Below are 14,101 nucleotides of genomic sequence, written 5' to 3'. Positions count from 1 at the left end.
TGCAGCTGACCTCTTCTGGCCCTAGATTTTTAAATGTCCTGGTCTTTTGAGGCCAGAACATCAGGCAGACTGATACTTCAATGTAGCACTGAGGCAATGCTCCATTCGGATGTGCTATCCTATTAATAAAATGTGACGCAAAAATCCTACTTTCCAATTTTGTTTCGAGTACAGTCTATTTCAGATGTGGTTTCAGTTAAATTGTGCTGATACAAGATCCCCATTTTGCTTCCTTAATAATTACATTTTTTAATTAAATGAAAGCGTTTTGGTGTGAAAAGTAGCCATGGATGCTAAAGCTCACAACACTCTTCAAAGGAGTGGTAAAAATTTGTCATCCATCGCAACAAAATAAAATGAACTTCTCAATCAACACCCTGATGTTAGATATTGCTGGTAGAGTGACTACTATGTTTTTGAAGATAATAATGATTGGACTTTACAAAAGATTCTTTGAATTTGGATATTTTGATAGTGTGACACTAAATTGTATACCTTTTTATAACTTCTCCATTCCACAATTCATTGTTTCCTGCTCCATGTGGCTGGGGAACCCTTTTCCTCTCTGAGCCAGAAGGTTCAGGATTCGGCTCCCATTCCAGGACCTGAGCACAAAAATCAAGACTGGCTCTCCAATACAGTACTGTATTGCAGAGGCACCATCTTTTAGATTAGACATTAAATTGAGGCTGCACCTGCCTGCTAGGTTGGATATAAAAGATCCGACGGCACTATTGCGAAGACAGCCAGTGGAATTATCTCATTCTGGCCAATATTTATCCCTCGGTCAACATCACAAAAAGCAGGTTTATCTGCTCATTAGCACATTGCTGTTTGTGGGAGTTTGCTGTACGCAAATGGACTGCCGTGACAACGGTGATCACACATCCCAGTCTAGAGTTAGACCATTTTAGAAGATTGCCCCAAGACACTTCACAGGAGTATAATGAAACAAAATTTGATTCTGGGTCAAGGAAGGGACTATTTGGAGATATATGTCTCCGTGGATTTCCTCCCACAGTCCAAAGATGTACAGGTTAGGTGGATTGGCCATGCTAAATTGCCCTTAGTGACCAAAAAAAGGGTAGGTGGGGTCAGGGGATAAGATGGAGGTTTGGGCTTAAGTAGGGTGGTCTTTCTGAGGGCTGGTGCAGACTCGATAGGCCAAATGGCCTCCTTCTGCACTGTAAATTCTATGATTCTATGATAGGCTTAGGAAATGCATTGAACAAACTACGAAAAGCAACAGAATATTTGAGCTGTATAAGTGAGTTATAGGCTTATCAGCGGAAACGAGCATCGGTCCATTAATTAGCCAACTTCATTGTTTGTTGGAGCGCAATGGGACTCTGAAGAATTTTGGTTTGAATCTAAGATTGTCCCTACGGGCTGCACTACACCAGCTGTTCCAGGATGCTGTTGGTTTACAATGCTGCGGGCTGAACCTGGACCCAGTTAACGGAGAGTTATGGTTCTGATTGCATTGCTGTAGAATGAGTCAGCCATCTCTCCGCTGTACAGCAATTCTACCGGTGGGAATTCTATGGGCAGCAGTAATTCAGTTGGATTTCACTGGGGGAACAGCCTTGACTGACATTTTTATTCAGGTTCTGATTCTGTGAATACACAGGATTGAAATACACGTGTACGGTTTCTTTTTAAAATCTGACATCTTGCTTTTACTCTTTGAAAATGTATTTGCAATTCTGTTTAGTAGCTGTCCATTGTGGTGCTGTTGTGAGTAGCTCGCTACCATTCAGAATTGCATTTTGTTCAATTTGTACCATGTTCACCTTTCTGCATTTTTAGTGACCTTTGCTTTTAGATGTTGTTTTCTGAGAGAATATCAATTAAAATAATGCTATTTCAGTGGATCACAATTTTATCATGTAATCAAATCAGAATGACGTTTCAAAAACATAATAAATACAATGCAAAGGTATGATTAAATCCGCCTGCTGTGTAAGAGCAAATTAACATTTGTGCAAAAACCCAAAAGAATCCTCCAATTATTAGGTGCAATTAATTAGATTTTGCTTGAATCAGGGCGTAATGGACTATAATCTGCTGCAGCACAGCATTAGTTGCTCATGCACCTACACACTTGGAATACTGTGAATGTTTTAGTTGCCTTATCTAAGCAAAGATATACTAGCATTGGAAGAAGCCCAGAGACGATTCACTAGGTTGATCCTGGGTATGGAGGAATTTTCGATTGGAGAGAGGTTGAGCAGACTGGGCCTGTTGTCATTGGAGTTTAGAAGAATTGAGAAGTGACCTCATTGAGACATATAGGATTCAATATGTCTCAATCAACAGGGTCAATGCTGAGAGGATGTTTCCACTTGTGGGAGAGTCTGAGACCAGAGGGCATAATTTCAGAGTAAGGGGTCATCCATTTAAGAATGAGATGAGGAGGAATTTCTGCTGGGGAAAGTGGTTCTGTGGAATTCTTTACCCAAGAGGGTTGCTGCAGATCTCCCACTCCAGACAGTTGCAGTCGCATCCCGAAACAGTTGTAGGATTGAGATGAAGTTTCTTTGACATCCAAAGCTCTGGAGCACAATCCACACAACCTTGCAATGTTCTGAGTCAATTGCTTTGGTCCGGTAGATCAGTGTAGTGAAGTCTTCATGTTATTCTCAACATTTTTCTTTCATTTGTCTGACAACAGAGACCGTGGGCTGGATCAGACATAGCCACAGGATCGGCCTGGTCTTACAACCGGAAAGTCAGCGCCACCCCCGCACCGATCCACCGTCAGGTGGGGGGCTAGCAGCCGCGCAGCATTAAAGCCCACGGCCTGTGGTGGCCGTGCCGTGCAACATGGCGCTGGCCAAGCACGGACACGGCCTGCCAAAAACTGCCGCCCTGTAGCCAGCCTCTGACAGCCCCGCGAAGCCCCCCTGCCTGCGGAACGACTGTTTCTCTCTTTCTCCTCCTCCTCCTCCCCCCCCCCCCCCCCCCCCCCACCCCCGGCTGCTGGAGTTGCGTGAGGTTCCCGATAGATGTGAGCACATGCCCCACGCTGTCGGGGACACGGTCCATCAGGGGAAGGACTTGGGTGACGTCCTGAGGCCGTCCATACGGTGTGCGGCGTACTCCGAGTTTGCTGTTTTTGAGGAGGCGGAGCATCGCAAAAACGCACCGCCCCTGATTCCGCCGTAAACAAGGATTCTCCGGCCGATCGCTGAACACTATTTCGGCAATCTGAGAATCCTGCGCCATATCAGAGGTTCCTTCGAAAGGTTTGAAGTCGCACAGTTACTTTCGGAGAATTTCCTCAGCCGCAATAAGTAGGCGATTCTAGAGTGGGTGTCAGGATTTTTCCCTGCTATCGATAAGACGGCTATACCTTGATAGCTTCACATCTCCACTTTTGAACATAGTTACAAATGTCACATTGAGGGCAGTTAGGGATGGCAAACTTTTACAGGTGCACCATAGAAAGCATCCTATCTGGACAGCATAATCAAAGACCTCCCACCTAGCTTACTCACTCTTCCAACTTCTTCCATTGGGCAGGAGATATAGAAGTCTGAGAACATGCACTAACAGATTCAAAAACTGCTTATTCCCCGCTGTTACCAGACTCCTAAAAGACCCTCTTATGGACTGATCTGATCTCTTCACACATCTTCTATACTGAGTAGTACTGCACTACTTATGCTTCACCCAATTGATGGCTGTGTTTATGCATTTATATTGTGTTTTTATATTTGCCCCCATTATGTATTTTCTTTTCATGTGCGGAATGATCTGTGTGAAGCCATTGTTGTATTTAGTGTAATTCCATTTTAGTTTGTTTTTTCCTATTTAACATTTACTTTGCTATAAATATCTCATAGTCGGGTACATTGTTGGGTTTCAAAATGTCTACTGCTGCAAATTGCGAACACAAACATGAGGGCAGTTATTTCATGTTTCCCATCTGGGATTTGAGCAACTTGGTTTTCCCCGTCAGCCATACCCTTAACGTTAGCTTTCATTCCAGGTTTTATTAACTGAATTTAAATTTGAGGTGGGATTTGAACCTCCGTCCCCAGGGCACTAGTCTTTGTCTTCAGATTGCTAAACCCAGTGGCACACTCTCCCCACAATGGGTTTTGGTTGGGAGAGATGCACCTTTTTTTGTGCCATGGGATCTTGGGTACACACCTCATTGAAATACAGTGAGTAACACTTGCGCAGCACGGCACTAAAGCGGCAGCCAAATAAATACCCTCGTGTCCTGGAGCAAAACTTGAACCTACAATCATTCTGCTCTTGACAGAATGTTGAGAACTTAGCCAAGTAACCATAGACATCAAAAAATGCACTTTTTGGATGCTGGGGTAAATGGAAATAAAACTTAAGGTACAAAGCCAGAAAGTCAGACACTGAAAGATAGAAGTTTGTTTTTGTAAGGAATAGGCACAGTTCATAACCGCCACAAATATGTATTTGAATTGGGGCTGGTAGTGGTCTCACTGCCTTGCCCTGGGATAATGCTCATTTAACGTTGGCATTTATGAGTAGCATTTATGATGCTAAGTATATACGTGTTCTGTCTTTAGGGGGCCAACTAGAGGCATTTGTCCCCAACAGGGTTCTCATTATCTTGCTGTGCTGTAGAACCAACTAATATAAATATTTGGAATTTGAGCTGTGATCTCTTCTTGTTTTTACTTTTTATAAAAGCCACAATGGTGGTTTGGCAACTTTCTTGTGAGGCTAGAGATGTATTTTACTTTTTTGATGCAAATGTTGGAAATTTATTTTAAATCATGAGCACTAATATGAAATTCGATGATTGCAGGTTTGTTGGACGAGTTAACGTTTTCTGTGATAAACAAGAACCGACTGCAAGGTGCGTGTTTCAACATGCAATAGAATTAAATGTACACATCTAATCTGTGACTACATTTTATAAATGCTTCCTGGTTTATAAACTCAAGCTTGCATTGTCTTCTAAGGTGGGTCATGGTATGTGGGCAGAGGTTAGCCAATTTTATTTTTAATTCACTTGTAATCTTAATCTGGACATGTAATTCCCATTCGTAATTTATTCATAATTCAATATTAATATTGAAACTTTGAATTTCATTGTGTGTCAGTGCTGTGCTTTTGTTTAAAAAATGTCTGGTATGGGATTGTGCAACAATTGCTAAAATGATGTTGCATCATACATACTAACAAACAAACATCCAGTGAAACTTCCCCTGCTTCAGGGACTCTACGTTTGCGCAGCACCTTGAATTGATTTTTCCTTCACTTCATGTGGCTTTGTAAGTACTGGAGAAGTGTTTTGAAAGCTCATCTGCAGACATGAGTAATTGAGTTGTTCAAAGGCACACACTGGCAGAATCGTATGCACATGACTCCTAAATGACCCTCATACGGACTGACCTCATTAACACTACACCCTGTATGCTTCATCCGATGCCGGTGCTTATGTACTTACATTGTATATCTTGTATTGCCCTATTATGTATTTTCTTTTATTCCCTTTTCTTCCCATGTACTTAATGGTCTGTTGAACTGCTCGCAGAAAAATACATTTCACTGTACCTCTGTACACGTGACAATAAACAAATCCAATCCAATCCACGTGTTCTTAAATGGGTTCCTGACTGTTTTATACCATGGAATATTGGTTATTTTATTGTGTTGATTTTCTCTTCTTCCAAACTGAGATTTGCTTATTACATTAGATCTTTGGGCCCTGAAAACCTGCTATTAAGAGGAGCCACCTTAAAGAACACTGACAAAATATATGGTAAGCTTCTGTACAAGTTATTATGGTAGTAATTATATCTGTGGGAGGGTGGGAAGATCTGTTATTTGTAATAAAGAAATTACATGTTGTTATTATGATGCAGTTTTGGCTTCTGCAGATGAGGACTATATTGTCTTCAAAATGAAGCAAAATCATTTTTACGTTTTATATATGCGTGTGCACTGAACAATAGACATTCATTTTTGACTGTTTTATGTGAATTTCAGGTGTTTCTATATATACTGGAATGGAAACCAAAATGGCCTTGAACTACCAAGGAAAGTCACAGAAACGCTCAGTGGTTGAGAAGTAATTACGTTCTTTTAAATTATGCATTTTGTTCTAACTTATGCACATTAGATTTTTCAATTTTGTTTCATTGTAGTGTCATGCTAGCAATATATTTTAAAGATTGCGTTGTCATATTCTGAACTTGAGGACAGTGGAGGGGTCGGTAGAGATTATTATTTCGGTAGAGATCATTATTAAGGGATATGGGCGTCTCTGGCTAGACCAGCATTTATTATACATCCCCAGTTACCCTTGAGAAGGTGGTGGTGAGCTGCTGCTTTGAATCGCTGTGGTCCATGTGGTGTGGGTACACACTCAGTTCTGTTAGGGAGGAAGTTATATAGGAACAGGAGTAGGCCATTCAGCCATTCAATTCGATCATAGTTGAATTATAGCCGAACTCCATATCCCTTTAATATTTTAGTTTATCAAAAATCTATCTCCGATTTAAAATTAACAACTGATCTGGCATCAACTGCTGTTTGTGGGAGAGAGTTCCAAACCTCCACCACCATTTGAGTGAAGATATTCCTCCTAACATCTCTCCTGAATGGTCTAGCCCAATTTCCAGGATTTTTACCCAAGAACAGTGAAGGAATGACAGCAATACATTGTCATTATTATGTCCTTTAGGTCTTGACTAGTTAGATCTTTGGTATTCCTCTTGAGGATGGACTTTGAAGTGCCACCTTCCCTCTCTCTCACTCTCACTCTCTCTCTCTCTCTCTACCCCCACCCTGCATTCTATACCCTTGGCACTTCTCTACGTGGTGTTCAACATGGAAGAGTACTGATTCATTATCTGAGGGGGGGGGGGGGAATAGTACATGGCAATCAGAAGGCGATCCCTTGTATATGTTTGACCTAAAATGATACACAGTTCACTGTGATGTTCATGTCATTGCTGTAGAATATCAAAATCACCTGCTTTCCGCCACCAACTATGTTTCTGTGTAAATGCCCTTTGGGGTGAATAAAATGTTTGTCTAGTTCGTACTATTGGAGTTTACTGCAGCAGTATTAGAAATTAACAATATTGTATGTGTAGTATTGCAAGTGTAGATAATGCTGCCAATTTGGAAAAACTTATGTAATAATAGTTGCATTGTTTTTAACATAAGGACTAGGAGCAGGAGTAGGCCATCTGGCCCCTCGAGCCTGCTCCGCCATTCAATGAGATCATGGCTGATCTTTTGTGGACTCAGCTCCACTTTCCGGCCCGAACACCATAACCCTTAATCCCTTTTTTCTTTAAAAAACCATCTATCTTTACCTTAAAAACATTTAATGAAGGAGCCTCAACTGTTTCACTGGGCAAGGAATTCCATAGATTCACAACCCTTTGGGTGAAGAGGTTCCTCCTAAACTCAGTCCTAAATCTACTTCCCCTTATTTTGAGGCCATGCCCCCTAGTTCTGCTTTCACCCGCTAGTGGAAACAACCTGCCCGCATCTATCCTATCTATTCCCTTCATAATTTTAAATGTTTCTATAAGATCCCCCCTCATCCTTCTAAATTCCAACGAGTACAGTCCCAGTCTACTCAACCTCTCCTCGTAATCCAACCCCTTCAGCTCTGGGATTAACCTCGTGAATCTCCTCTGCACACCCTCCAGTGCCAGTATGTCCTTTCTCAAGTAAGGAGACCAAAACTGAACACAATACTCCAGGTGTGGCCTCACTGACACCTTATACAATTGCAGCATAACCTCCCTAGTCTTAAACTCCATCCCTCTAGCAATGAAGGACAAAATTCCTTTTGCCTTCTTAATCACCTGTTGCACCTGTAAACCAACTTTGTGTGACTCATGCACTAGCACACCCAGGTCTCTCTGCACAGCAGCATGCTTTAATATTTTATTGTTTAAATAATAATCCCGTTTGCTGTTATTCCAAAATGGATAACCTCACATTTGTCAACATTGTATTCCAATTTTGTCTAATAGGCAACAAACTTTTCATGCAAGACAGTTATTTTATAGTTTTAAGGAGAACTGACTTAACAAGTTATCTTTGCTACCACAGGATGTTATAGATTGTGAACTACATAGAATGAAGTATAGGAAAAAGTGACAATGAGGCAAAAGGCTCTGGGCAGAGAAATAGTGGAGCAAAGGACCTAGGTAATGCATTAAGATAAGGCAGGAGAACTGTTACAGTAGAGAACAAGGGTTGCCAGAGAAATAGACCAGACACCGGGAAGGCAGAAAATTAAAAGGATGTATTAGAACAATAGAGAAAAGGACAGCAGAAATTACTGAGGCAGAATGGGCAGCATTAGGAATGAGCACAGTAAGAAGTCTTACAACACCAGGTTAAAGTCCAACAGGTTTGTTTCAAACATGAGCTTTTGGAGCACTGCTCCTTCCTTCACCGGAGGAAGGAGTTGGACTTTAACCTGGTGTTGTAAGACTTCTTACTGTGCTCACCCCAGTCCAATGCCGGCATCTCCATATCACAGCATTAGGAATGGTAATGGTTCCTTCATTGTATTCTCAAATATGCGTGTCTCAATGATTAAAGCCTATTTTTTGTGAATGAAAATTTCTTGCAGTTTAAGTATCGTGTATAACCACAAAACCAATTTGAAATTTTTCTTATTCCTTTGCAGGTCTATTAATGTTTTTTTAATAGTGTATCTGTGCATATTGGTTAGTAAATCATTGGTAGGCACCACATTGAAGTACGTCTGGCAAAGTGATTCTCGTAATGACGAGCCCTGGTATAGTGCAAAAACTGGCAAAGAAAAAAATGCCAACAAGGTAATGGAGTAAATTAAACGCACTTTTGCTTGAATCGAAGATTTGCGTCTGAACAGCTGGAAAATAATTTTGTATTGAGAATCGCACCCTGTCACTTACGGGGAAACCACTGTCCTTCGGTGCTAGCTGGGTTAAGTTTATTTTGAGTTCACCGTTGTTCTACTAAGACAAATGCTAATATACTCAACAACATTGCTCAAATGTCCCAGGTCATTTTATTTCAGCATTAACTGAAATCTATCAAACTGATCACTTGAAAGTGTAAAGTATCACTGCAAAATACCTTGCCTTTATTGATTAAAATTGTTTAAGCTTGGATTCAGCCTGCTCTCATCCTCTGTTACAGAAAATAGGAGTGATGCCCACTGGCAGCCCGTCTGTCATATTTAAATAGATTATCAAGGGTCCGCTTGTTACTAAGTCCGTTGGCCCGAATACACGGCCTGTCTCATAAAATGGTTGATTGTGGGTGGTCAGACAGAAGTGGGCAGCCTGATTTTTCTTTTCAAACAGCAGGAAGGAAGGGTAGTTCTAACATTGGTGGCTGCCCTTTGTGGACCGTGGGGAAGATGCCCAAAATAGAACCTGCCCTTCCTACCTGCCGGCTTTCTTAAATCCACCCAAACCCCCTCTGCCCAAGACCCCAGACGTACCTAGTTCCGGGGATCTATTGGGTTACCACCTTCCTCGTTGCCGTGTCCACAGCCGCCCTCTTTGTGCTGCTGTGACTGATGGAGCTGTTAACCAATCTGATTGACCAGCAGTTCTCTATGGGCAGAGTTTCTTTACCAGTGAAGGGTGCAAGTCCCACTGTGCCCCTGGTTAAGCCGCTGCAGTGAGTTGTAACTAGGGCCGGTTGACTCCACACTTCTTTTCTATCAGGGTTGTGGGATGTTACCCCCACCCCGAGGGTATGCTGCTGAGCTGCACCCCCTGTAAAAAGCCTTAAAAGTTACACCGTGCTGAATGGGATATTTATGGAATTTGTAACAGTATACAAAATTCATAGCCACTGCTTAGTTGACCCCTATGGTGTCAAATTTGCGATTTAAAAAATTATTGCATACTTTTTTGAAAAAGTTTGTAAATGATATTCTACGTAAATCCTATGTATATGCCCTAATAATTTATTGCGCTGTTGAAATTTATAAAATTTAAAGAGATTCTGAGCATTTTATATTTTAACTTTCTGGTTTAAATTGACAATATTTTGATGTGATTGCTGCTTGCTGATATCACTGTTGTCGGATGCTTAGAGATTCCCTTGTATTGGCGGCAGATTCAAACTGCAGCTGAGAAAGGGGAAATCAGTGACTAGATTGGTCAGGGCTGCTTTCTTCTAGGTCAGCAGCGAATGCCGTTGCTTCGTTGATGACTGTGAAATCAAAGCCTTGTGCTTCTTTTGAAGTTGTAAGTAACTGGTTGGGGAGCTGTCACATCCTGTTGGCTGATCAGATCCGTAACTATGTTTAGTTTTTAATTTCTTTGTTATTAAGACAAACGATAGAACTGTAAAATGTAGCTGGGAGAGAGGAAAATAAGCAGCTGACCAATTTTTTTCTGGACACATGGCTAACAAACTACTCTTTACAGCTTTTGAAGATGTTCACTGACTTCCTGTCCTACATGGTGCTCTTCAACTTCATTATTCCTGTCTCTATGTATGTTACTGTGGAGATGCAGAAATTCTTGGGTTCTTACTTCATTACCTGGGATAAGGACATGTATGATGACCATTTGGGTGAAGGAGCACTGGTAAACACATCTGATCTCAATGAGGAGCTGGGACAGGTCTGTACCAGAATAAATAATTGTTGTGACAGCATAAGAACCTCTTTCATTGTGAAATTGCCATTTTGTATTCCATATGAGTGAATAATTATCCTTCAGAACTACTGTGTAATTTCAGCAGAATAAGATTTTTCACAATTTAGTTTAACTTTCCTTTGTGCAAAACATACTTTGCAGATTAATTTAATATTTCACAAATATTTCTTGTCATATATTGCCATCATTTAGGGGCTGGTTTAGCACAGGGCTAAATCGCTGGCTTTTACAGCAGGCCAGCAGCGCAGGTTCAATTCCCGTACCAACCTCCCCAAACGGGCGCCGGAATGTAGCGACTATAGGCTTTTCACAGTAACTTCATTTGAAGCCTACTTGTGACAATAAGCGATTTTCATTTCATTTTTTCATTTCATTTACTGATTTTTTTTGCTTTGATTTCCAGTTGGTAATCATATCCATAATCATATTTTACATTATGCTTTCAGTCTTGCGTATTGACCGGTAGAGATTTTGTGTTTTTATTCCCTTCTAATTCCCGCTCTCCTGCTTGCAGATCCAATATGTTTTCACTGATAAAACTGGAACCCTGACCGAGAACAACATGGAATTTATTGAATGTTGCATAGATGGATTCAAGTATAAAAACGTAGGCATCGATTTGTGTGTTGTGGATGGAATCTCTACAAATGATGGTCCCCGTAGTAGAGTCTGTGGGATGGCTGGAAAGGTAATAAAATCTTAGCTGCCGTTTCCTCATTTTGAATATAATTCTCGTTTGTCATCTCTTCTTGACCACAATTCATGATATCTGTGCCCCTCGAATTACAGCCTAATGTACATCCTGGTCATGACTTCAGTTACCTTGGCCTTTCCACAACTTTCTGCCTTCCTTTCTTGGATTTCTTGGATAGGGGCTGATTTAGCACAGGACTAAATCGGTGGCTTTTACAGCAGACCAAGGCAGGCCAGCAGCACGGTTCAATTCCCGTACCAACCTCCCCGAACAGGCGCCAGAATGTGGCGACTAGGGGCTTTTCACAGTAACTTCATTTGAAGCCTACTTGTGGCAATAAACGATTTTAATTTCATTTTTCTTTTCATTTCATTTCATTTCCACCTTTTAAGTCTTTCCTAAATCCTAATTTCTTCGATCTATCTTTTGGTTATTTGATCTAATGGGCAGAACCGAATGGAGGCCACTGGGGCAGGCATATTAGTGGGAGGGAGGGGTGGGAGGCCAGAAAAATGATAGAGGCTGCATGTCCAATTTCCAGCAGTGGATACGTGTCCTGCAGTTAGCGAGGGCTGGTAAGAACCTGGTGAAAATTCTGCTGGCACTTCGCCTTAATGAGCCGTATGTGTGAATTATTCCTGGGTCCACTGAGATGTAATCTCGGCTCAGGGATTTAATAGGACTCGCACGACAATTTTGTGTTTGCCAGTGACCTCCTGTGATGAGGGGTTGGGGGCTGGGGAGGAGAGAAAGAAGGTTTGCTGAAAACCACCCCCCTCCCCTTACATCCTGTTCTTTATGAAGGCTTCAGTGCATCACTGGCAGGAGCCACTGCAGCCTGTAATGGGAGGCTGCTGGCCTCTGATTAGCCGGCAGCTATTGGAAGTGGGCACTTCGCCTGACTAGAGCCTTAATGAACTGGCAGGCCCCTGATTCCTGATTGGACTTGAATAGTGTTGGGCCTCACGGAGAGAAGCAATGAAGGGGTCCCATTGGTTCTCCGACTGGTGGGCTTGGAGCCCTGTGGCCCAGATTGAAATCTGCCTAATATCTCCATAGGGGATTTTCGCAGTAGCTTCATTGCAGTGTTAATGTAAGCCTACTTGTGACACTAATAATTATTACTATTGTGATTGTGTCATACTACTTGATGCTTCCCTGAAACACTTTGGGACTTTTTGTTATGTTACAGGTGCTATGTAGCTAGATATATTTCCCTTGTTAACCATGATTTCAAGCCTGCGTAATTGAGATTAGGCAAGTTAAGTGTAATGTATTTGCACAGAAATTTAAAATGATTATGATATCTTAGAACGGACACCATTGGGGTAATTTGATGCATTGTACCTATGCTACCGAAAGCTTGGCAACTGAAGCTACCTACTGTACCTAATTCCATTTCTCTGCCCATTCTGTATGTATTCCTTCATTGTGTTTTTAGATACCGGTCCAATTCTGCTGAGCTTTTATTGTCTCAGTATCTGCTTGTGATAAAGAAATGTTTGTCCTCTGCAGCGAGGTGGCTAAGAGGAGAATTATATTTTTCATAGTGCACCATTTTGTTCTTATCATGTCTCTATCCCTTGTTAACTATTCTAATCCGTATAAATGATTTATCAGCATTTAGCCTTTCAAAGCCTTCCAGATTTTTGAAAGCTACTTGTTCACTTTTTTTTGGGTGCCGAACAGCTGCTTCAGCTTCCAATATGTCAGAGAGCTGGAAGTGCCCCATTTACAAAAAAGCAGAGGCATTGATGGTTTAACTCTTGTTTGAAACCATCTAGGAAATATCAGTGGCCTGAGATTCCTGACCCCCCCCCCCCCAGTTACAATTTGGAGATATCTGGTCCGCAAGTGATTTTTAAAGGGACCACAGCAGGTCATCGCCCTGGGCTTGACCATTGGGTTTCATACAGCCATGGCGAATAAATCTTTGTTCAAATACCACTTTGACGGGAAATAAATATAAGTTGTCAGATCTGTTTTGCACTGCCCTTTGTTTAAGTTGGGTCCTTTATTTGAGAGTAGCAGCTGACTTACCAGCCAAGTATATATAATATATGTTATATATAATATAGGGGTTTGAGTGTACAAAGAATTAAATGTTCTGAGACACCTAATTTTTAAACATCCAACAATTGAAAGAGTTTCAGGTAGCACTTATGTTTAATATGAGGCAATGAGAATAATTAAATCATGGAGATCAGGAAGCACGCAGTTTCAATTCCAGGTTTTGGTTGTGTTAAATGATCCCAACTGCCTCCCTAAAATGTGGAAGATGACATTGTCTTGTATGTCGAGAGAGTATGTGCGTTAAGTAATGCAAAGACCTGCTTTGTTTTAAGGAAGAAAGCCAATTGATTTGAGGGTGGTCTCCATTCAAATTTTGGCTTTGAATAATTCAGACATCATGTTTTGAGATTTAATCGTTAGATATTGCCGGTTATGTTGGATCATACAATAAATGCTGTTTTCTAAAAAAAGTTTTAAGTCCATTCTAGGCCCAAGGTTTAAAATGGCATATCAACTGTTGGTAAGTTGAATAAAATATATACAAAAATAAGTGAATAATATGATTTGGTTATTAATTAAAATGCATTAATGATGGCTGTGTCAAGGCTGCAGCAAATGGGTGCATCTACAGTATGTGTTTGCAGCTCTGAGAGTCATTGAGCGAGGCTGAGCAGCAGATACTGCACCACATTAGGGAAGGGGAAATTTACCTGGATGCTTTGTATGAGAAGCCAGTCACACCACTTGGAATGGGGTC

General features: G+C 41.3%; 1 protein-coding gene across 7 annotated transcripts in view; it reads left to right on the top strand.

Annotated features, from left to right (window-relative positions):
• atp11c (ATPase phospholipid transporting 11C) overlaps window positions 1–14,101 on the top strand; it is a 131,133-nt gene that overhangs the window by 48,530 nt on the left and 68,502 nt on the right. For all 7 annotated transcript variants that reach the window (XR_005457827.1, XM_038775990.1, XM_038775989.1 and 4 more), the window contains 6 exons: window positions 4,799–4,849; window positions 5,694–5,758; window positions 5,986–6,067; window positions 8,660–8,810; window positions 10,404–10,601; window positions 11,152–11,325. Coding sequence is in view for 6 of the 7 variants with exons in the window: in XM_038775990.1 (XP_038631918.1) it covers window positions 4,799–4,849; window positions 5,694–5,758; window positions 5,986–6,067; window positions 8,660–8,810; window positions 10,404–10,601; window positions 11,152–11,325 (721 nt within the window). In the remaining variant the exon portion in view is untranslated. The remainder of the gene's footprint in view (window positions 1–4,798; window positions 4,850–5,693; window positions 5,759–5,985; window positions 6,068–8,659; window positions 8,811–10,403; window positions 10,602–11,151; window positions 11,326–14,101) is intronic.

Source organism: Scyliorhinus canicula, chromosome 17 (genome assembly GCF_902713615.1).
Source record: "Scyliorhinus canicula chromosome 17, sScyCan1.1, whole genome shotgun sequence".
NCBI lineage: Eukaryota > Metazoa > Chordata > Chondrichthyes > Carcharhiniformes > Scyliorhinidae > Scyliorhinus > Scyliorhinus canicula.
This window is presented reverse-complemented; position numbering and strand designations above follow the sequence as displayed.